The sequence below is a fragment of the Theropithecus gelada genome, chromosome 1, assembly GCF_003255815.1.
Source record: "Theropithecus gelada isolate Dixy chromosome 1, Tgel_1.0, whole genome shotgun sequence".
Classification (NCBI taxonomy): Eukaryota; Metazoa; Chordata; class Mammalia; order Primates; family Cercopithecidae; genus Theropithecus; species Theropithecus gelada.
Genome location: NC_037668.1, coordinates 221,210,482 through 221,235,357, shown reverse-complemented (window position 1 = coordinate 221,235,357; position 24,876 = coordinate 221,210,482). Strand labels below are relative to the sequence as shown.

Here is a 24,876-nt window from a genome sequence, read left to right as displayed (position 1 = left end):
AACATAGCAAGTCCGCATCTCTAAAACAGCAAAACAAAACTTACTCAACATGACTCAAAATGGAGTGCAAGGTGTGGCAGGAGAGAGGGCAGCATCAGGGACAGCCTTGTGTGCCAAGCTAAGACGTCACTCTGACAACAGAGAAGAACTTTTGAAAGTTTTTGAACAAAGGGTCAATATTTTCAAATTTGCATTTTAAAAAGTTCCCTCTGGTGTAACGATGAGTGGTAGAGGGAACTGAAAGCAGAGCTTTAGGACTGTCCTCCATGTATTCACTTGGCAGCCTCCTGGAAAGCCCCACCATTCAATGAGGCGGGAGGAAGAGGGCAGGAGCAGGTCAGAGAACGGGGGTGGAAGGTGGGGTATGATAATTAAACCAATGTTGCAAACGCTCAGCATGTGTGACCTTGAGCAATATTGAGACAGGCAGCACACAATATGCAGCTAGACATGAGGACCTAAAGTTCAAGAAAAAAAAATGTGGCTATACCTAACACATAGGCTATACCTAACACACAGCCACATGTATGGCTACACCTAACACATAAAATGCATAAAAGTTTTGACTGATTAATGCCACTTATAGATATCTATCTCAAAAGCAAATACACATGCATAAAACTATATATAAAAATGTGATTTTTGCAGAGTTGTTTGTAATAGTGGAAAAGAACAGTTATCCCAAAATGCCTTATTTGATGAAATAAATCATGGTAAAGGACACTATGGGATATTATGCCCCAATCAATAGATCTACACAAATCAGCGTGGAAATTTATCCATGATAAGTGAAAAAAAAGGATATCACAGAAAAATATTTATATCATGGTTCTAGTTTCAATAGATAGGGTGTTATGGATTGAACTGTTTCCTCCAAGACTTTACATGTGGAAGTCCTAGGCCCCAGTACTTCAGACTGACGTTATTTGGATATTGGTTACTGAAAATGTAATTAGTTAAGATGAGGTTGTTACTAATCTTTTTTTTTTTTTTTTTTTTTTGTGAGACGGAGTCTCGCTCTGTCGCCCAGGCTGGAGTGCAGTGGTGCGATCTCTGCTCACTGCAAGCTCCGCCTCCCAGGTTCACGCCATTCTCCTGCCTCAGCCTCCCACTAGCTGGGACTACAGGCGCCCGCCACCACGCCCGGCTAATTTTTTGTATTTTTAGTAGAGACAGGGTTTCACCGTGTTAGCCAGGATGGTCTCGATCTCCTGACCTCGTGATCCGCCCGCCTCGGCCTCCCAAAGTGCTGGGATTACAGGCATGAGCCACCACGCCCATGACTTGTGTTCTTTCACAGGGAAACGTGGGACATGGAGAAAGACGCACACAGACACAGGGAAGACGCCACGTAGACATAAAGGCAATGGTGTGGGAGAGGCATCTACAGGTCAAGGAATGTCAAAATGTGCCAGCAAGATGACATTCCACCAGACACCAAAGAGAAGCATGAACAGATTCCCCACAGCCCTCAGAAAGACCCAGCCTGCTGGTATCTTAATCTCACACTTCTGGCCTCCAGAACTGAGGGACAATAAATTTCTGTTGTTTAAGCTTCTCTGTTTGTGATACTTTATTACAGCAGCTCTAACAGACTAGGCATTTAAAATACTATGTAACAATGTATTACAAATGCAACATGAAAATCGCATAGGTCTTCATTCACATTACTGATATAAATACCACCCAGATCAGCATATACAGGAAATCCATTTGTCCATAATTAGCAACCAATATGTGTTCACAAAGCTCTGATACTCCCTTGGATGGACGGACGGACGGATGGATGGATGGATGGATGGATGGATGGATGGATGGATGGACGGATGGACAGACGAATGGATGGACGGACGGACGGACAGACGGATGGATGGACGGACGGACGGATGGACAGATGGATGGATTATATAACAACCTATTGTATTTTTAAAAGTCTGGATGGTTGCTCATCAGACTATTGTAAATGGCTCTCTCAGAAGAGGGCTGAGAAGGAGCTTTCACTTTCCACTTTGTCTGTACTATGATATGTTTACACCAAGCATGTGTTACTTTTCTAATAAAAAGTTTGTGAATGACATCTGGGTTTAAGACCTATCCTTGTTGAAATTGAGAGGTATATGAAAATTCTCAGGGAGTGTAGAAACATTTAGTAACAAACAAACAAACAAAAAGGTAAACCCGGCAGGCTGTGGGGCTCACGCCTGTAATCCCAGCACTTTGGGAGGCCAAGGCAGGCAGATCACCTGAGGTCAGGAGTTCGAGACCAGCCTAGCAAACATGGTGAAATCCCGTATCTACTAAAAATACAAAAATTAGCCGGGCATGGCAGTGTACACCTGTAGTCCCAGCTACTCAGGAGGCTGAGGCGGGAGAATTGTTGGAACCTAGGAGGCGGAGGTTGCAGTGAGCCAAGATTGCGCCACTGCATTTCAGCCCTGGTGACAAGAGTAAGACTCCATTTCAAAAAAAAATAAAACAACAAAACTAAACCAGTGGCAAAATCCCCAGACCACAGGAAGAGAAGCCAATGCAGGATCCAGGAAGGGGGAAGCTGTAACATTAGCAGGAAAGACTGAGCAGTGACCTAAACGTAAGAGAGAAGAAGGCTTCCAGAGGAGGAGAGAAGTGAATTAAAGGCAGCAGACGTCAACTAAAATAAGGACTGGGAAGGACCTGTACGACCTACAAGGACCCAGCCTGATGATGCCTCAGTTTCAGACTCTGGCCTTCAGAACTGAGCGGCAATAAACTCTTGTTGTTCAGGCCGCTCTGTTTGTGATACTTTATCACAGCAGCTCTACCAGGTCGGGTATTGACTACATAGAGTGTATTACAGATGCCAACAGGCACATTTGTAATTGGTTTGTTTGTCATTTGGAATTTGGAACCAGGATCAGAGAGTCACCTGAGCGCCTATGGCTGGGCCCCTTCGGTTCCATCTGCTTTGCCTGGAGGGCTCTTCCGGCTCCTTCACAGCCCATCCCATACTTCACTTAGCACCTGCTCCAATGTCACCCGCTCAGAGAGGCACCCGCCAAGCCTGAGCAGAGAAGCACCCCTCACCATCACTCTAGTTTTTCTTATAGCTCTTATACACACTGTATATTGTTTAGCTTGTCTATTATCTGTTATCGTTTCCCTAAAATAATGGTTGTGAAAACAGGTTGTGGTCTGTTTTACTCACGGCTACTGTGAGTGCCCACCACAGAGCCCCCAGAGGGCCTGCAAAATAAAGGGACCCAGTCATGTCTGTTGAACAAACCTAGAGAAGCAGAAGTCAAACTGCTAAGGAAGGGTAACGCCCTAAGGCAGTTTGCTAAGGAAGGGTAATGCCCTAAGGCGAGGAAATGAAGGCCCTGCACGAAGACTTCACAGAAAGAGACATGGTCACATCTGAGGATGGGCTGATGGGACAGGCCCAAGGAAGGATCAGAGCTTTGTGAACAGATATTGGTTGTTAATTACGGATTAGTGGATTACTCCTTTGGGAAGACCTTTCCTGCTCTATTTTGTCTTAAATGCTGATCTGGCTGGTATATGTATTAATAATATGAATGAATGAAGACTTATACAATTTGCTTGTTGTATTTGTAGATATTATTGACAGAATCAAGATTTGAAACTGCTTAGTCAATGGGTCAAAAGACAGGTAAGATGAGGTTTAGCAAAGCTAAATTGAAGGTCCCACCCTTAGGCTGAGAGCCAGAGGAAGAAGCTCCGTAGAGAGCCCATTAGCAACATCTCCTAAGGCAATGCACTGGGAATTAAGGCAGTGGCTGGGGGGGGTCACAGACGTTTGTCTACACTGAGTTCCACTACCTTCTCTCTGAGTGTCCTTGGACAAAGTTATGAGGCTCCCTGAGTTGTATTTTCTCCTCTTCAAACTGGAGACACAGATACCCACCTTACAGCATCTTTCTGACGCCAACTGAGAAAATCCATGTAAGAACAGGAAAGAGCAGGTGATACGGGAAAGTGGTACAGGGAAAGTGCATGATTATTAGTGGGTATTCTCTACTACTGTTTACTGCAGAATTCCAACATGAACCAAAAGGTTTATGTAACTGCCAAAAAGCATAAGGAAATCAGAGGCTCCACCAGTGAAACCATAGTTCTCTGCAACGGGAGCTAAAACATCCACCACGCGTCATCAGGTCTGGGCACCAAATTTCAAAGAGAGACACTAACAAACCAGCCTGTGTACCTGGGAGAGCATGGCTACACAGGTGAAGGTGCTGAGCCCTGACACTGTTGAGGATAAAGAGGCTGCAGGGTAAAAGCTCTCTCCTAGTGCAGAGGCTGCAGGGTAAAATCCCTCTCCTAGTGTAGAGGCTGCAGGGCAAGAGCACTTTCCTGGTGTAGAGGCTGCACGCACTGTACGATAACTTGCATGCTTGCAAGCATGCACACATAAAATGGGTGACTATTCATGTGAATGCCTTGGAAGCAAGTTTTTCCCTCAATGGGCAATTGGGCTGCACAATCTCTAAGGTTTCTTCCAACACTAAGAAACTCTAATGCTATAATCATAAATTAGCATAAATTATCTCATTAGCAGTAGTATACATTATACGCATCCAGTCCTTCAAACCATTTCTGATGTTTTTACCTCCTTACTCTACCTTCAACTCTGCCTGACCAGAGTAACCCCCATCCACGTTTTCCACATAATTCACCTCTGAAAAGAAGTTACTTTTCTGCTGAGACACCCATGAAGACTTACCCCAGTTTCTGCAGGTTACATTGTGGATTCTTGGCTTTTTCGCATAAAATTGCGACTCCTGCGTCTCCCAGGGCATTCTCCCCCACGTAGAGTCTGGTCAGGGAACGGTTGGTGCTCAATACTGACGCAAGATCCTGACAACACGCTGATGTGAGGCAGCAGCTGACCAGCCTTCCATAAAGATGGCAGAATGTCAGTCATGTCTCTCACCCACGCTCCACCACGAACAATGAGGCACCTGTACCTGCCACTGCCTCCACTCCAGTTTACACATGGAAAGGGAGTGGACCCAAGCTCTACGTACACTTCTGATTTCCTCTTCCATCTGGCGGAATAACAAGCATTCTCCAAGCTCGCACCAATACTACATCTTCCCAGCTCCCTACATTCAGCTTTATTGTGGTGAAATACGTGTAAAATGAAATTTACCATCTTAACCATTTTTAAGTGCACGATTAACGGCCTTAAGCACATTCACATTGTTGTGCAACCATCTTCACCACCATCTCCAGAACTCCTTTCATCTTGCAGAACTGAAACTCCATAACCATTAAACAATGTCTTCCCGTTCCCCGCTCTCCCATTGCCTGCAACCACCTTTCTTTCTGTCTCTATGAATCTGACTATTCTAGGCACCTCCTATAAGGACAATCACAGAGTATTTGCCCTTTCAAGCCTAGCTTATCTTACTTAGCATAATGTCCCTGAGGCTCACCCATGTTGTAGTGTGTACTAGAATTCCTTTTAAAGCTGAATGTACATATATAGCACTTTTCAACACCCTTTATCCGTTGAAGGACGTTTGGGTTATTTCCACCTTTCGGCTATTGCTAATAGTGTTGCTATGGACATGGGTGTACAAATAACATGTTTGAGTTCCTGCCTTCTTTTTTTTTTTTTTTTTTTTTTTTTAACGCTTCCTCTGTTACCCAGGTGGGAATGCAGTGGCATGATCTTGACTCACTGCAACCTCTGCCTCCCAGGTTCAAACGATTCTCTTGCCTCCACCCCGAGTAACTGGGATTGCAGGCATGTGCCACCACGCCTGGCTAATTTTTGTATTTTTAGTGGAGACAAGGTTTTACTATGATGGCCAGGCTAGTCTCAAACTCCTGACCTCAACTGATCCACCTGCCTCAGCCTCCCAAAATGCTGGGATCACAGGTGTGAGCCACTGCGCCTGGCTGAGTTCCTGCTTTGAACTCTTTTGCAGATATACCCAGGAGTGGAAATGCTGGCTTCAATAGTAATTCTATATTGTTTTAGGAACTGCCGTGCTGTTTTCCACACTGGCTGCGTCATTTACTTTCCCACCAGCAATACACCATGGCTTCCATTTCTCCACATCTACGCCAATACTTGTTTTCTAGTTTTCTTGCTTTTGTTTAATAATAGCCATCCTAATGGGTGAGAATTGGCCCTTCCATTTTTAAGTGTTTTTTTCTCTCCTTCAAAATGCAAGTCTCCCAGAAGCATTCAGGGAAGGGCTGCGTACAACATCGAGTGTCTGCGTTGCTTTAGCACCATTTTTCTTATACAACATGAGGACCCAGGGCTTGTCATGAAATTCTAAAACTCCTCTAAAGCAATGCATTACACTGGTTTTTTTCTTTTTCTCAGCTAAGGCAGTGGGCACCCTACAGGCAGTCATCTTCTTTTTTTATTACTTATGCCCCTTGTCAGGGTTGAGTGTGTGACTTTCCCCACAACAAACACTAACTGACCAAAATGCTACAGACACCCAGAGACAAGCACACGCAGCCACCTGAGCCGCCGAGGCCACTGTCACTCAAACTCCAGCCCACCAGGCCTCACTGAAGCCAGAGTGCGAAACATGCCTTGTTGGCAGGGCTTCCTTTGGGGAATGGGCTCAACTCACCAGAGCTTCTTCAGATTGCACAACAGGTGCTTCAGTCCCACACACAGAAGTCTGATCCCGAAGTCGCCAAGGGCGTTGTCGCTCAGGTCCAGCTCCACCAGCTTCTGGTTGCTGCTGAGGACCAAGGAGATGTCGAAGCAGCACTCATGCGAGAGGCCGCAGCGCCCCAACCTTCATGCCAAGGACAGAGGCAGAAAGCGTCAGAACACATCTGATCAGAGAGCTCTGGAATACAGCACAAGGTCAGCCCTCAGGCTCCCCAGTCACAGCAGAGGGAGCACCCGTCAGTGAACTCCCGGCCATAAACAGTGCCGGGTGCATTGCAGTCACCCCCCAGACAAGTGAATGGTGCGCTCCTGGCTTGTAAGTGAAACGGGCGGTGTGGGCCTGTGCACTCCACCTCCTTCCCTCGTGTTCCTAACTGTTGATGTGCCCGCAGTCGGCTCTGCCCTCGCCAGCGCTGCACTCAGCTATTTCTTGTCTTTACCAACATTGTCACCCCATTGTGCTTGATGATTTCATCCCAGCCATCCATCTATATTGAAAGGAAAAGCAGCTCTGATTCTTTTTCTCTTTCTTTTTCTTTTCTTTTTTTTTAGAGACAGGGTCTCACTTTGTTGCACAGGCTGGAGTGCAATGGCGAGATCATAGCTCACTGCCACCTAGAACTCCTGTGCTCAAGGGAACCACCTGCCTCAGCCTCCCAAGTGGCTGCAAATACCGGCATGTGCTACCATGCTTAGCTATTTTATTTATTTATTTATTTATTCATTATTTTGTAAAGACAAGGTCTCACCAGCTTGCTCAGGCTGGTTTTGAACTCCTGGGCTTATGATGTGCCCACCTCAGCCTCTCAAAGTGCTGGGGTTCCGCACCCCGCTGCAGCTCTGATTCTTTACTGGTTTCACCGTTACACACATGCACACAAACACACACACGCACATCACTACCACCGTCACCACCACCTCCAGCAACAAAAATTTATCCCTGTCGTGGGGGCGAGAACGACATTCTAGTTTCTTTCCAGGGCAATAGTTCATAGGTCCTGGAGCCTGTTAGACCACCTTCCTTTCTGTCCCTATCCTTACACCAACTTCAAGCAAATGGACAAATGGATCTCTACTTATCTGCAGAACATCTCGTTGTCACCTACCCTTTCCTGTTTGTGTCTCCCTCTCCAGAATCACACAGGGCAATGGCAGTGGGGAGAGAACTTGGGGATGAAGTCGGAGACATAAGGTTAAGTGTCCCAAAGAGCCAGTCTCCATGGTACGACAATTTGAAATTTATCAAAAGAGCAAAGATCAAGAGAGTGTGATCTATATACACAATGGAATACTGCTCAGCCATAGAAAAGAAGGAAGTCACATCTTTGAAGCCACATGGATGGAACTGGAGGCCATTATCTTAAGTGAAACACCTCAGAAACAAAGAGTCAAATACCACATGTTCTCACTTACAAGTGGGAGCTAAACAAAGGGTAACTCCACAAAGCGTAGAATGATAGACACTGGAGCCTCAGAAGGGTGGGAGGGTGGGAGCCAGGTGAGGGCTGGAAAATTACTTATTGGGTACAATGTTCACTATTTGGGTAAGAGTTACACAAAGGCCGGGTGCGGTGTCTCACGCCTGTAATCCCAGCACTTTGGGAGGCCAAGGCGGGCAGATCACGAGGTCAGGAGTTTGAGACCAGCCTAGCCAATATAGTGAAACCTTGTCTCTACCAAAAATACAAAAATTAGCTGGGCGTGGTGGCCCACGCCTGCAATCCCAACTACTCGGGGGGCTGAGGCAGGAGAATCGCTTGAACCCGGGAGGTGGATGTTGCAGTGAGCCGAGATTGCGCCATGGCACTCCAGCCCGTGCGACAAGGCAAGACTCTGTCTCAAAAAAAAAAAAGGGGGGGTTACAGTAAAAGCCCAGACACTACCACTGTGCAATAATATATCCATGGAACAAAGCTGCGCTTGCACCTCCTACATCGACAAAAATAAATAAAGTAAAATATAAGGAGCAGAGCAGAAAGAAAGCATTTAAGACACGGAACAGCACAATCAAATCAGAATTTTCTTTTTTTTTTTTTTTTTGATACGGAGTCTCACTCTGTCGCCTAGGCTGGAGTGCAGTGGCATGATCTCGGCTCACTGCAAGCCCCGCCTCCCGGGTTTATGCCATTCTCCTGCCTCAGCCTCCCGAGTAGCTGGGACTACAGGCGCCGCCACCTCGCCCGACTAGTTTTTTGTATTTTTTAGTAGAGACGGGGTTTCACCGTGTTAGCCAGGATGGTCTTGATCTCCTGACCTCGTGATCCGCCCGTCTTGGCCTCCCAAAGTGCTGGGATTACAGGCTTGAGCCACGGCGCCCGGCTCAAATCAGAATTTTCTAAATGACCATCTTACTTTTGTGTGGAGAATGGTCTGGTGAGGGAGAAAGGCAGACACAGCGAGACCAAAGAGCCAACATCCATTCAGTGTGCGTTTCTGACCACCGGCAGGGACTAAGATGCCTGTCCAGGCGTGGCAAAGAGGACGGCAAGACAAGCAAACGCAAACCCTATCCCCAGGGAGATGATGGTCCAGGAGGTCACCGCGTGTCCAGGCAAGTGGTGACGGTTGCTGGACCTGGGCTGGTGGGGTGAGGACGAGGAAAAGTGGAAAACAGCTCGGGTAGAAGGAAAAATTGATAAGACTGGTGACAACGTGAGTGTGCTGAGCCGGAGAGGGAGGTAGGAAAATGTCCTAGAGTGGCAGGCTTTAACACTGGCTGTGCGGCTCCTCAAAAATGCAGACGCCTGCATGCATCCACAGAGCAGGGAACGAAACAGAGCTGGTGAGACAGCCCAGGCACAGCACCTGGGGCGTGTGGATCTGAGTCATGGTGTGGGAGGGAGCAAGCACATCATTACTATTATTATTATTATTATTATTTTGAAATGGAATCTCGCTCTGTCACCCAGGCAGGAGTGCAATGGTGCGATCTCCGCTCACTGCCACCTCTGCCTCCCGGGTACACGCGATTCTCCTGCCTCAGCCTCCTGAGTAGCTGGGACAACAGGCGAGAGCAAGCACCCTGCAACATTTCAACCCATACAAAGCATTCTGACCAGGCTGGGCAATGTGATGAGACCACATCTCTACAAAAAAAATACACAAATTAGCCGGTGTGGTGGCGCATGCCTGTAGTCCCAGCTACTCGGGGGAGCCGATGTGGGAGGATTGCTTGAACCTGGGAGGTCGACGCTGCAGTGAGCCGTGATCACACCACCACACTCCAGCCTGGGTCACAGAGGGAGATCCTGTCTCAAAGAAAAAAAAAAGGTATTTTCATAGTTTTTAGCTGAGGTTACCATTGTGGTAAATGGCAAATTCTCCAATTCCCATCTATGAACATGGTCCATGAGGAAATGGAATATATTGAGCATCATGGTCTTTTCAAGAAATGACATTTTTTTCAGTTCCTCCTTCATTCTTCCCCACACAAAACTTCCCCAGCTGGCCTCTAATCCATTTTGCCTTCTCACTTGTTCTGGGCTGAACTGTGCCCCCCGCCCAAAATTTACGTGTTGAAACCCTAATCCTCAAGACCTCATAATGTGGCTGTTTTGGAAAATGGGGTCTTAAAAGGGGTGACTAGGTTAACATTAGGTCATGCGTGTGAGCCCTAATCCATCAAGACTGTCCCTGTAAGAAGAGGAGACTAGGCCACTCTTCTCCCAGAGGGAAGACGACGTCAGTACACAGGGAGAAGGGGGCATCTACAAGCCAAGGAGGGCAGCCTCAGAAGAAACCAGCCCTGCTGACACCTTGATCTTAGACTTTCAGCCTCAGAACTGCAAGAAAATAAATTTATGTTGTTGAAGCCATTCAGTCTATGGCACTTTGTTACAGCAGAAACCACACCATAGGCCAGGAGCTGTGGCTCACACCTGTAATCCCAACACTTTGGGAGGCCGAGGCAGGTGGACCACCTGAGGTCAGGAGTTTGAGACCAGCATGGACAACATGATAAAACCCCATCTCTACTAAAAATACAAAAGATTAGCTGGGTATGGTGGCGGGTGCTTGTAATCCCAGCTACTCAGGAGGCTGAGGCAGGAGAATCACTTGAACCCAGGAGGCAGAGGTTGCAGTGAGCTGAGATCGCACCACTGCACTCCAGCCTAGGCAATAAGAGCAAAACTCCGCCTCAAAAAAAAAAAAAAAGAAAAGAAAAGAAAAGGAAGAAACCACACCAGCAATCTGGTCCTGAAGATCTTTCTCCAGTCTGTTTCTCTCTCCCTCTCTCTCTCTCTCATATGAACTTGAAGTCACACAGATCACACGCACGGGTACTCACCACAATCTCCGAATGTTACAGTCAGGATGCTGGAGCGTTTCACACAACACTCTCATCCCTGGGTCCCCCAGAGAATTGTCACTGAGGTCCAATTCAGTTAGACTCTGGCTGGTGCTGAGAACTGAAAAGAGGCCCCGGCAAAAACTGGAAGTGAGATGGCTGTTCACCAATCTAGGAATGAGAAGGAAGACAGAGAGAAAAGAAATCAGCCTTGAATAATAACTAACTGGAGCTGGGGGCACCAGTCCAGAGAAATGCCTTCCAGGGATTAAGAAACGGGTCACGAAACCAAAAATTACTCCCAGAGAAATGAAGAGGGCTGCATGAGCCTTGGTAAAACCAGTTCTGCCTCCTCTCGGATGGACAGCATGAGCCTGTGACTGTGGCTGACTGTGGCACCCAGCAGCCTGCTCCCCAGTGTCCTTCTCTTTCGCCCTTACCAGTCCACTGTCCCAACGTGGCCCTGAACGTTCTGTGCTGGGTGACCAGAGGGCAGTCCTCACTCCAGGCTACACAATAGCATCAGGAGTGCTCACAAAAATCCTCAGGCCAGGTTGGGCATGGTGGCTCACACCTGCAATCCCAGCACTTTGGGAGTCCGAGGTGCGCAGAACACTTGAGGTCAGGAGTTCAAGACCAGCCTGGCCAACATGGTGAAATCCTCTCTCTACTAAAAATACAAAACTTAATTGGGTGTGGTGGCACGAGCCTGTAATCCCAGCTACTAGGGAGGCTGAGGCAGGATAATCGCTTGAACCTGTGAGGTGGAAGTTGCAGTGAGCCAAGATCGTGCCACTGCACTCCAGCCTGGGCAACAGAGCAATACTTCATCTCGAAAAAAAAAAAAAATCCCAAGCCCAGGCCACATCCATGGAAATAAAATCAGAATCTCTGAGGTGCAACCAGATGAATTTTTTAAACTTTTTTTTTTTAGGTGTAACCCAAGTTGGAATGCAGTGGCATGATCACAGCTCACTGTAGCCTTAAACTCCTGGGCTCAAGCAATCCTCTTGCCTCAGCCTCCCGAGTAGCTGAGGTTACAGGCATGAGTCACTGTGTCCAGCTATATGGATCTTTTTTAAATGTCCAGGTGACTCCAACATGCAGTCACGTTTTTGCTTTTGTTTTTCTGTAAAGAAGTGCTCTCACTTTGCTGCTCGGGAAGGACTTGAATTCCTGGCTTCAAGCAATCCCCCCATCTTGGCCTCCCAAAAACCTAGGATTATAGGCATGAGCCACTGCACCCACACATGCAGTCACCTTTGAATCACCTGTAGCTCTCATTCAAATGCAAAGTCTAGCTCCCTAGGTCTAAGATTGGGTCCACAATCCTGCATTTCTAACAGATGCTCAGGCTTCTGGTTCTCAGAAGGGACTGGAACATACAAGCAAGCTCCTGCCCTCAGAGGAAGGCAGCTGCCATCTAGAAAGACGGGTGCTAAGCCTCCTACCAGGGCTCCGGTCAGAGTCTGTCCTCAGAGGAAGGCACCTAGACGGATGGGTGCTAAGCCTCCCACTGGGGCTTCAGTGAGAGTGTGCAAGCCTTCCTCACAGGTGTGTGATCTTCATGAGGTCTCCCTGCCCTCTCCACCTCATTCTTAATAAGTAGCTCTGCCTACTTTTCTCTCTGTCTTACTCTTCTTCTCCCATTTCTACGGTCTGAATGTTTGTGTGCCCCAAAAACCATACGCTGAAATCCTTACCCTCAACGTGACGTATTAGGAGATGGGGCCTTTGAGGTGTGATTAGGTTATGAGGCTGGAGCCCTCAGGAGTGGGACTGCTGTCCTTAGGAAAGGGACCCCAGAGAGCTGCCTTGGCCCTTCACCATGTGAGGACACAGTGAGAAGGCACCATTGACCAGGAAACAGGCCCTCACCAAACACCAGATCTGCCAGAGCCTGGATCATGGACTTCCCAGCCTCCAGAACTGTAAGTGAACATTCCTTTCACTTACAAGCCAACCAGCCTGTAGTGTTTTGCTATGGCAGCCTGATGGATGAAGACAACTGTCTTTTTTCCAGTCACTCGGAACTGTTTGCTGCTGTTGAAACCGTACCCTGTTTTCCCATGCCTGCCCTCTCTCTAAACACTGTATACCCCCAGCCTGGCTGCCCCTCGCCTTCTCTCACTCTCTCACTGCCCATCCTCCAGAAGCTGGCTGAGCGGGGATACCCGCGCCCCACTGGTCAACAGGTCCGTCCCCTTGTGCTTTGGATACTCTGCAAGTTTCCTTGTCAGAGTCCGTGACCCCATCCTCCTGACATCTGCCTTTGTTTCCGGACAGTACCACAGCCAGACCTCAAGTCCCTGTGACCAGGACCTGGGTCTTCGCCACCACTGGGTCCCATGGGCAGTCAGTCCTTCATGGCCAAACCATGACTACGAAGGTGGTCCTGGTCGTGGTAATGTCAAGGGATCGAGAAAGCTGAAACTCACTGCTGCCCGTGGAAGCGCTGAGCCTCCTGTTTCCCTTAACTGTGCCCCATGTCTAGTATCTTCTATCCAGGTTAAACTCACACATCACTACAGGGTGGCCACCTTCCTACAACCACTGTGGGTGGTCCTTCTGCAGGAGGCACTGAATGATAAACCCAGAAGGGACTCAGAAGTCAGGTGACTCAACCACTTCATTGCACAGACTTGGCCACTAGCTTCCAACCACCCAGCAAGCGTGTGAACAGCCCCGAAAACGGGCTTTCGGCCACAGCCCAGTGCAGAGCAACATGGGGGCCTAGACGGAGGGTCTCGACGTTTCTGCTCTATTTCCCTTGATTTACCTTCACCGTGTTTTTCCCCAAGGACACTGTGTCTCTCTCCACTGTCACCTGCACACACTTTTTCTCAGACTGCATTCCTGACTTGGCTCACACCAGTCTTCAGTGCCAGAATTCCTTTCATTTCTTCTCTATGCAGCCAGGTTCCACCATTCCTTCAAGGCAGGCTTAGATTGCACGTTTCTAAGAAACCTCTCCCCAGCCTCCCGCTCTGAGGCCCTCTATCCCCTGTGCTCCTGGGACACAGGCTCTCTGGCATTGTTCTGCCCCACAGACATTGACTGACTCTTAGGCACTAGCACTCCAAGTAGCTTACAAGCAGTTTCAGTTGACAAACATTTGTAGGCAATCCTACCTTGTGCTAAACTGGCATTTCCCAAACATTTGTTCCTTGTTTTATTGTTTTTTCCTCATCCCATATATCCACCTACCATACGTCAGTCTTTGCTCATCAAGGGGTCTAAAACAGATGGTGGTGGCATTATGTAGCTGTGGCAACTGTATTTGGAAGACAGTTGAAAAGAGATGAGAGGAGGCACGTGCCAAGAAGAAGCTAGCGAGGAAGCAGGAGGAAGTAGCTGGAAGCCGAGTTTCCTTACCTGTGGGAACAGGCAGCATGAGAACCTGGGAGGACACACTGTACCATATCAAGGTATCGGCCTTCCTTTTCTTCCTCTTCTTCCTCCTTGGGCATGTTATGGAGAAACCCCAGGGAAAGTGACTCCACCCGATGACAGTTCTCAATGCAAAAGGAAGAAACCACGTGGTCCATTCTGGTGGAGAGATTGATCTCAATCTTGGGGAAATAGTCCATGGCCCTTTGCACGAAGTCCTCCTCCTGCATCTCGTACAAACAGTAGAACAATTCCAGCTGGCTGGGCTGGATCTGCAGCTTCTTGGCTTTGGCTTTCACTTCAATCCATTTCAACAGCTCCAGCCTGATTTGCTGAGAGATCTTGCAACTTAATTTCTTCTCCAAGTAGCAGGTCCTCTCCTGGTTTACCAGGCCAAAGAGGAAACGTACAACAAAAATCAAATACCCCTTTTCGAATTTGCCATAGTTTTCCAGAAGGACTGTCACATCTCGGCTGGGAAGCTTCAAACAACTCCCCGGAACGTTGGTCCTTCCTTCCTTTTCCTCTTCCAGCAGGTAGTACATGGCAGCAAAGAACTCCTGGAAAGTCATGTGGATGAAGCTGTAGAACTTCTCACAGTCCACTTCCTTCTGGAACAGGTTCATCCTCAGGAAAGCAGACACATCCGCCTTCTGCAGCCCATGATTCCTGAGGTCAGACTCCTCAAATAGGATTTTCTGGTTCCAGATTCCATCTGCAGCCAAAGAGCAGAGCCCCCAGAGGTGGGCGCAGAGGCGGTGCTCCTGGCTCCCTCCCCGGGGCTGCAGCAAACTGGAAAGGAAGAAGGTATACACCGCAGTGGTGGTCTTGGATGTCTGGGCAAGGCTCTTGCCACTCTCCATCTGCTGTTTCAGTCCAGTGCACACGATCCAGCAGACCAGGGGGATGAAGCACATGGTGAAGAGGACCTCATTCTCCTGAATCAGACTGAAGGCTGCCCTGGCTTGGGCCTCATCAGAGAAGTACTTGAAGAAGTATTCTTTCCTTTTGGCCTCGGAGAAACCCAGGATCTCCACATGCCGAGGATGGTCCAGCAAGTGCTGCAGTTTCTCCAGGGCCACAGGTCTCGTGGTGATGAGCAGAGAGGCCTCGGGAAGGAGCTTCTTTCTGATGAGGCTGCTCAGGAGAATGTCTCCCCGCTCGGCCTTCTGCCAGTCAGTGCAGAGCGGTCCTATGTGCTCGTCAAAGGCACCTTGCAGCTCGTCAAAGCCGTCCATGAGGAAGAGGATTCTGGAAGGCTTGCTCACGATCTTGCGGATGGGTGGGTTTGGGTCAGGGCAGCAGCTCATGATCAGGTCCCCCAGGCTCCTCTGTGTCACAAGGCTCACCTCCCGACAGTGGATATAGAACAGATAGTCAAACCTGTCTTGGTAGAGTGTTCCCGACGCCCAGTCCAACATAATCTTCCTGGCCAGGATTGTTTTCCCAATCCCTGCCGCTCCCTGGAACACCACGGTGTGCACAGGCTCAGAGTGCTCATCATCGGGGTCAAACAGCAACTCCATCTTAATGGGACTCACGGGGCTCTCCCACGTCTTGGTCTTGCCGATGGCCAGAAGCTCGTGCTCCCTCTCCTGCTGGCTCCGGTGCTCCTTGATGAGGCGCAGTCGTGTGTAGCGTTTGTTGAGGCTCACACTTTCACCCAGACGGGCATTCCTGTCTTCAATGCACTGGAATCTGCTTCTCACGTACTTTCTGTACTTCTTACAGTAATCTACGGCAAAGACAGGAAGTTGGGGGAAAGGCCACACACATCTACCTGAGATGCGCTCTCAACAGGGGCCTGTCGTCGGAAGCGAGTGGTAACCGGAATGGAGAAATGGAAGGTGCAGCTTCTCTCCCCTGGGTGGGAAAGCTGCCAAGAATCTCTGGTGTCAACTTTTTCAGATACACAGTTGAGCAGAAGGCCTGTCTGTATGTGTAGCCACCAGCCCAAAGATTCTTTGAATCAATCTTATTCCTTTAAACAATCTGCATCCCACACCTTATCAAACTTGAAATGCCTAATCACCCCTGCTGGCTCTGGGACTGCAAGAGCCACACAAACATGAATGTGTTTCTTCAACTGACAATGGATTTCCTGAGACAGGCCTTTGCATCCTAAAGAGCAGGAGCCTATAGTGTGGCCAAGTCACCCCGCTGCTCGGCTTCGCAGAGCCTCCTGAACCAGGCCTTAAAGCTCAACTAGAAGCACCACCCCAGGTGCTTACCTTTCTTCTTTTTACAAATAGAGATTCTGGAAAGGCACTCCAGTAAACCCATCCACTCCTCTTCAATGCTGTCTTCCTGGCATATCACGGTGGGATTAGAAACATGTGCATTATCTGAACCTAAAAGGGAAAAAAAAGGTGTAAAAACCCAGAACTATTATCACAGAGGATGCAACTGAAACCTGGCCTAATATTTGGCATGAGAGAAGAGACCCCAAACATCCCCCAAATCAAAACATGGCTCTGAGTTGCAGAGGACAGGTGTCCAGCCAAAAGTCTAGTTGGGAGCATTTCTGCACTCCTAGTCTCAAAACAACTTCTGCTGTCCACCTGCCAAGCACGCGTCCCCACTGTCCCCAGTCTCAGAATCTCTTCCGCAGGCCCGGAAATCAATCAGCAAACGTGTGAAGCAGGCTAAGTTTCTTTTACCCTCGTTTGCTTTTGCCTGACCCTGGCAGCCTGATTGTGAGGGCATCTCCAAGCTCTCCTACATCCCCAGCGTGGCCGTGGACTAAGAAAGGTCACCCTTCCCTGACCCCAGTTCCCTGCAATCCATTTCACACACATCTTCTATTGTCAAGTCGAGATGTCTGGTTCTTCTAGAGTGAGAATGGCCAGTCTGTTCCATGCCTAATCCGGCGGCTGGGCATCCTGGCTGGCGTTAGAATCACCCAGGATTTAAATTTAGAAATACGGACTCCAGGACTCCATTCCCAGAGGTTTTTTTTTCAGTCCCTCTGAGGTGAGGCCCAGGAGCCGTTACATACTGAAAGCTCCAGGTGATTCCAACATGCATCTGTGTTGAGAATCACAAACCCAAACAGTCACTAGATAGCACATCCTAAGAAGGCATTCTATAGGAGAAATTCAGGTTAGGTAAAACAAGAGTCAGTCACTAGGGGAAATACATAAGACAGATAACTTCAGGTGGGCAGGAATCTATGAGGAACATAAATGTTTTTTTTTTTTTGAGACAGGGCCTCACTCTATTGCCCAGGCTGGAGTACAATGACACAATCACAGCTCACTGAAGCCTCAACCTCCTAGGCTCAAGTGATCCTCCCACCTCAGCCTCCGGAACAGCTGGGACTATTGACACATGCCACCACGCCCAATTAATTTTTGCATTTTTTGTAGATACAGGTTCTCACTATGTTGCCCAGGCTGGTCTCAAACTCTTGGGCTCAAGCAATCCTCCCACCTTGGCCTCCTGAAGTGCTGGGATTACAGGCATGAGCTACCGTACCCAGCCCATAAAAGACCTGTGACAGCTGTCTACTTATTCTGAAAGTAAAGAAAGGTATTGGTAACCATGTCACAAAACAAAATCCAAACAATCTAAGCCAAAACCAAAACCTTATTATTTTTATTTTTATTTTTTTAAGAGACAGAGTCTTGCTTTGTCCCCTAGGCTGGAGGGCAGTGGCAGAGTCACAGCTCACTCCAGCCTGGAACTCCTGAGCTCAAGTGATCCACCTACTTCAGTACCTGAGTAACTGGGACTCGGGTATGAGCCAGCACAGTAGATTAGCCAAAGTCTATTACCTGAAACCTAACCCCACCCCAGGAAACAAACAAACAAACTTCTGACCCTAGTTATAACTTCTCTGCCTCAAAATCCAGACATGGAAGCTCAGATGGTATAGTGGTTAAGAGCTGGGCTTTGATCAAAGGCACGTCCTGCTTTTTTTTTTTTTTTTTTTTTTTTTTTTTTTTTTTTTTTTTTTGAGACGGAGTCTTGCTCTGTCACCCAGGCTGGAGTGCTGTGGCCGGGTCTCAGCTCACTGCAAGCTCCGCCTCCCGGGTTCCCGCCATTCTCCTGCCTCAGCCTCCCGAGTAGCTGGGACTACAGGCGCCCGCCACCTCGCCCGGCTAGTTTTTTGTATGTGTTTAGTAGAGACAGGGTTTCACCGTGTTAGCCAGGATGGTCTCGATCTCCTGACCTCGTGATCCGCCCGTCTCGGCCTCCCAAAGTGCTGGGATTACAGGCTTGAGCCACCGCGCCCGGCCACGTCCTGCTTTTTACCCCAGCTCTGGGTATGGCTAGAAAGAAGCCATGGGCCAGTCAGAATCTCTTCCAGCTTCACTTCATTCACTTGCAGGAGGGATAAAACCAGAAGCTATTTCATGGGGTTCTTGAATGTGCCACAAAATCCATAAAAACTGCTTAGCAAAGTACTTCTACAGTTGTGATTATGACACTTTCATTTGGGTATGTGAGTATATAAGTACTGACACAATGATAATTGCTTTATTTATTTATTCGGAGATGAGGTCTCACTATGTTGCTCACGCCGGGTTTGAACTCCTGGGCTCAAGCAATCCTCCCGCCTTAGCCTCCTGAGTAGCTGGGACTACAGGTGAGAGTCACTGCGGAAGTCGGTTTCTGATCTCCGCCGGCTGCACACGCCTGTCTGTTTCCCCGGTGTCATTACACCCACACTGCTGCCTGTCTTAACGTGTGTCTCCCTATCCACTGACTCATTGTTACTCCTCCTTCCCATCACTACTGGCTCCACATCATCATCCTGCAACACCCTGCCCTTCTCTGAGCCCTGCCTTTGCCTAGGACACAAGACAAAAGAAAGAACCTTATCCTCAATGTGTACATGGGGATTAAGAGAATTTCTTTCACATTCCAATTCCCAAAGCGATGGTGAAAGGAACAGCTTCTGCCACAAACTCCACAGTTCTTCGAGGAGAGAGGCTGCCCTCTGGGCCACAGGAAGCAGAGGCCCAAGCCTGCTGACCACACAGCAGACACTGGACAAAACATGTGATCTGAGGAGCTGGATGGAGAACTGGAGGTAGGTCCAGGCACTGCTGAGATTCGGATAAAGAGGAGCTAATCATGGCAGGTGCCCAGGGGGTAGGTACAATCTGCACTGGCTTTTTAAAGGAGTTAGAGAAAACAAACAGTTTGCCTCCACCTTCTCATAGCACTACCATGAGAGGGGAAAAGAGGAAGAAACCAAGACAATACAAGAAATTTTTATTTTTTGAAACGGAGTCTTGCTCTTTAGCCCAGGCTGGAGTGCAGTGGTGCAATCTCAGCTCACTGCAACCTCCACTCCCCGGGTTCAAGCGATTCTCCTACCTCAGGCCAGCCTCCTGAGTAGCTGGGATTACAGGCTCCCACCACCACGCCCGGCTAATTGTTTTTGTATTTTAGTAGAGATGGGGTTTTGCCATGTTGGCCAGGCTGGTGTTGAACTCCTGACCTCAGGTGATCCACCCACCTCAGCCTCACAAAGTGCTGGAATTACAGGCATGAGCCACCACGCCTGGCCAAGAAATTATTTTAAAAAAATAATAATAAAATATATATATATATATACACACACACACACACACACACACACATACACACACACACAAACTTCCGTGCATCAAAGGACACAGTTAACAGAATGAAAAGACAACCCACAGAATGGGAGAAAATATTTGTAAATCATATATCTGACATGGGGTTAATATCTAGAATATATGAAGAACTCCTACAAGACAACAACAAAAACCAAACCTGATCTGAAAATGAGAAAAGAACTTGAACAGAACTTTCTCTGAAGAAGCTCTATAAATGGCCAACAAGCATATGAAAAGGTGCTCAGCATCACTTATCATTAGGGGAATGGAAATCAAAACTACAGTGAGATACCACCTCACACTCATTAGAATGGCTACTATAAAAAAGGAAAAATAAATAAAAATAACATGTGTTCTTAGGATATGAAGAAATTGGAACCCTTGTGTGCTATTGGTGGGAAATGGCACAGATGGTATCTAAAACAGTAAAGCAGTTCCTCAAAATATCAAACAGAATTACCATATGATTCAGAAATTTCACTTCTCAGTATACACCCCAAAGAATTCAAAGCAGGGTCTTGAAGAGATATTTGTGCACCGACACTCATAACAGCATTAACAATAACAAAAAGGTAGAAGTAATCCAGGTGTCCATCAACAGATAACTAAACAAAATTTGGTATATGCGTACCATGGAGTATTTATACAGTCTTTTTGAAGGAAGGGAATTCTGACACATGATACAACATAGTTGAACCCTGAGGACATTATGCTGAGTGAAATCAACTACTCATAAAGGAAAAAATGCTGTATGTTTCCACTTATATAAGGTACCCAGAGTAGTAAGATTCACAGAGATGGCAAATAGAAAGGCGGTTACCAGGGCTGGGAGAATGAGGCAAGGGGGAATTACTGCCCAACGGGTGAGGAGTTTTAGTTTTGCAAGATGAAAACAGTTCTGGAGATTGGTTGCACAATGTGAGTGCACCTAACACTACTAAACTGTACATTTAAAAATTATTAAGGCCAGGCGCATTGGCTCACACATATAATCCCAATATTTTGCGAGGCCGAGGCAGGCGGATCACCTGAGGTCGGGAGTTTGAGACCAGCCTGAGCAACATGGAGAAACCCCATCTCTATTAAAAATACAAAATTAGCCAGGCGTGGAGGCGCAACGCCTGTAGTCCCAGCTACATGGGAGGCTGAGGCAGGAGAATCGCTTGAACCCGGGAGGTGGAAGTTGCAGTGAGCCAAGATCACGCCACCACATTCCAGCCTGGGCAACAAGAGCAACTCCATCTCAAAAAAAAAAAAAAAAAAAAAAAAAATTAAGGTGGAAAATTGTACATGATGTGCACTTTGCCACAATTTTTTTTAAAGTCTTCCTTCCACTCACCCCACTTCGGCTCATCTCTTTTTGCTTTCTCATAAAGGTCTCTCCTGTTGATCGCAGCAAAGATCCACACAGCCATGGCCCACGCCTTCTCCTCCCCATTGAAGTCAATCATTAGCGTGGCTAGATCCACATGGTCTGCCTTCTCCGTCTGACCCCTCGGTAGGGAGATGCAGCCCTTCTGAGGAGGATAGTCCTCTAAGTGCATCTTAAATTTCTTCAAGTCCACATCCTCCAGGTCCTCCAGGTACCTGGCCAGCTTGCAGCGAGTGCTTGCCATCTTCATCTGCAGCCGTTCTCAGGGTCCTTAGGCTTCAGTCCTCACTAAGATACCAGGCAGTGAACACGGCATACGGATGAGTCTTTTTTAAAGTCTCCACTTTGAGAGAGATAAATTATCAAAAACTCAGCAAACAGACAGAAAAAAATGTCACATGACTGTAACAAGTCATAATCTTTAATTTTGAAAAGTTAGCAAAGGCCAGGCACAGTGGCTCACATCTGGAATCCCAGCACTTTGGGAGGCCGAGGTAGGCAGATCACCTGAGCTGAGGTGTTCAAGACCAGCTTGGCCAACATGGCAAAACTGCGTCTCTACTAAAAATACAAAAATTAGCTGGGTGTGGTGGTGGGTGCCTGTAATCCCAGCTACTCAGGAAGTTGAGGTAGGACAACTGATTGAACCCAGGAAGTGGAGGTTACAGTGAGCCAAGATCACGCCACTGCACTCCAGCCTGGGTGACACAGGGAGACTCCACCTCAAAAAAAAAAAAAAATCAGCCAAATGCTTACCAGAAAGTTCTCCTGTTGGCTCGATCCAGGAGTGTGTTCTGAGCCATGGAAGAAAGGCTTCCCTATGGAGGGAAAAATATGTAAACAAGTCCATAAACAGGATTGTATTACAGTTTACGGTGAACAACCAGTTCATGATGCCATCTTGACACATCAGCAAGAAAACTTTTGTCCCGTTGATTATGGGGCTACAACATTGGACAAACTCTTCACTATTCCTCCACTTCAGTTTCCTCAGCTATAAAATGAGAAAGCAGAAGAGAATGTTCTCAGTTCCTCCAAACTGAAGGCTCTAGCTCTTTGCTTCTGTTTTCATGAGGGAAGAGGGATGAGAGACAATAGAAGGAGAAGGCCAGGAGGTGAGGAACTGTGTTGATAGCAGAGCAGGACATGGCTAGGGAGAGAGGAGAGAGAACATAAAAGCTTGCAGAGGAGGGGACGGTCTTTGACTGCACTTCTATCAACCAGTGGATTGAAGTAAGATGAAGCTGGGAGTGCATAACGGAGAATAATAAAAACATGCATCCCTGTAATCCCAGCACTTTGGGAGGCCAAGGTGGGCGGATCACCTGAGGTCAGGAGTTGGAGATCAGCCTGACCAACATGGAGAAACGCTGTCTCTACTAAAAATACAAAAATTAGCTGGGCATGGTACCAGGCACCTATAATCCCAGCTACTCGGGAGGCTGAGGCAGGAGAATCGCTTCAATCCGGGAGGCTGAGGTTGCGATAAGCCAAGATCACGCCACTGCACTCCAGCCTGGGCAATAAGAGCAAAACTCCGTCTCAAAAAATAAAATAAAATAAATAAAAACATACATCTATTTAATGTCTCCTTGCAAAATCTGCAATTATCATTATAATTCACATTAATTTAGAGCTTTCCACAGGCTAGGCGCTCACTGGTTTTCCCCATCTAACCTGCACAGAGCTCTGTGAGGTGCATCTATCCCTAACCCAATTTTTTTTTTTTTTTTTTTTTTTTTTTTTTTTTTTTTTTTTGAGACGGAGTCTCGCTCTGCCGCCCAGGCTGGAGTGCAGTGGCCGGATCTCAGCTCACTGCAAGCTCCGCCTCCCGGGTTCACGCCATTCTCCTGCCTCAGCCTCCCGAGTAGCTGGGACTACAGGCGCCCGCCACCTCGCCCGGCTAGTTTTCTGTATTTTTTAGTAGAGACGGGGTTTCACCGTGTCGGCCAGGATGGTCTCGATCTCCTGACCTCGTGATCCGCCCGTCTCGGCCTCCCAAAGTGCTGGGATTACAGGCTTGAGCCACCGCGCCCGGCCCCCTAACCCAATTTTATAGATGCATAAACTGAGTCTTAGGGGGCCTAAGAAGCCTGCCGAGGGGCTTGGAGCCAGGAAGGAACAGAGCCAGGATTTTGACCAGAGATGTGAGAACATGTCTTCTATCCCTTGTTTCAGTCAGACAAAGACAAAGACAACAAAATAGATGACTAAAAGACACACTTTCCCAGCATTTATCACAGGTATTTCACTGCAGCGTTCACCAACATAGTCTTCCCAACTAGACCTTGAGTTCCACAAAAACTAGCAATCACCTGCTGTGTCTTTAGATCTTCCATATCTCCTAGAGCCTGGCTGGACACACAAGCTGGCTTTGTTTGAAATTGTTCCCGCCTTGATCCCTTGATTACACTGTATTTGGCAAAGCACCTCAACCTAAAGCCATAAATAACACTCAAGGGAGGGAGAGAACCTGGAAAACAGTGGAGCTCTCCAAATTGGAATTTCTGTGACTGCAGTTCAATGTCAAGACGCCCCAGACTCACTCATCTTTCCCGTCCCATCTCCATTCCTGCCTATCTACTCCTCGCCTCCTGAGCCCCGCAAACCCAGCCCTGTGCATCCTGAGGTGACTGCTCTCCAGACAGCCCTATGAGCTCTGCATACCCTCCCAGCTCCTGCCCCATCAGTCCTTCAATCCGCATCAGGATTCTGCCTTTCTTCTGTGCTCCTTCCACCCTAACACCAGCACAATAGCTGCTGCCCTTTGGTTTTTAAGGAGGTTTGTTTCCTTCTATGTATCCCATCCATCTTCTCCCCTGGGAAGGATACTGGGCAAATCTGCTGAGGTCATGGGTGTAAACTATGCTTGCTGCCCCGTCCTCTCCCCTTTCCCCCACCACATACACACACATGCACTTGCACACGTAGAGCCCAAATGATGATAAAAGAACATTCCAGAAATGTTGTTGAAGCACAAACTTGGAGGCTAGCAGAAGAAATTGCTAGTGCATTAACCAAGACAAGTTCTGCCCTCTCAACACAACCTCCCCCACTGCTTTCCTGGTCCTGTCGCCTACCCTGCCCCACGGAGTTGGACTTACCCAGATGCCAGCCTCAGGAACAGCTAGAGAGGAAATGCAATGAATTTATAGCAGTCACAGCCCCAGAAGGGGCAGGAAGGATGTGGTCCCCACTTACATCATAGCAGAGGCAGAGAAACTAACAGTTACTCACATAGCTGGATTTTCCAAACGGGATCAACAGTGTTGTCGAAGCCGTGTCTCGGTTGCATAGTTGGGTTCACCTTACTCTCCTCTGAGGCACCCCACAGAAGCAGGGTGGGAGGCCAGTATAAGATGGGGATGGGGGTCGAATTGGCAGCGCTAAATGGATGTTGCCTCTGACACTGCCCGCTGCAACAGCTCCACTGACAGCGAGGGAAGTGAAACTAAGGACATGCCATGTGAGCAAGTAAAGAATCCAGAGCATGACCTGACCCAGCCTTCAAACTCCAGAGCCCATGACCTGTCCTCTCACAGCAAGGTGGCTGGAAGGCAGTACAAGTTCTCTCCATCAT

At 47.9% G+C, this 24,876-nt stretch overlaps 1 protein-coding gene across 3 annotated transcripts in view; it reads right to left on the bottom strand.

Moving 5' to 3' along the window:
- Positions 1-24,438, bottom strand: part of NLRP3 (NLR family pyrin domain containing 3) — a 32,558-nt gene extending 8,120 nt beyond the window's left edge. Inside the window, exons 1-8 of one of the 3 annotated variants that reach the window (XM_025396933.1) lie at positions 24,401-24,438; positions 22,053-22,114; positions 21,264-21,584; positions 16,559-16,678; positions 14,313-16,062; positions 10,938-11,108; positions 6,603-6,773; positions 4,724-4,894 (exon numbers count right to left, since the gene is read on the bottom strand). In XM_025396933.1, the coding sequence (XP_025252718.1) occupies positions 4,724-4,894; positions 6,603-6,773; positions 10,938-11,108; positions 14,313-16,062; positions 16,559-16,678; positions 21,264-21,546 (2,666 nt within the window). In that variant the 5' untranslated portion in view covers positions 21,547-21,584; positions 22,053-22,114; positions 24,401-24,438. Of the gene's footprint in view, positions 1-4,723; positions 4,895-6,602; positions 6,774-10,937; positions 11,109-14,312; positions 16,063-16,558; positions 16,679-21,263; positions 22,291-24,400 lie in introns of those variants that run through there. The other 2 variants (XM_025396949.1, XM_025396940.1) reach the window with 2 other exon arrangements.
- Between the last annotated feature and the right edge of the window lie 438 nt (positions 24,439-24,876).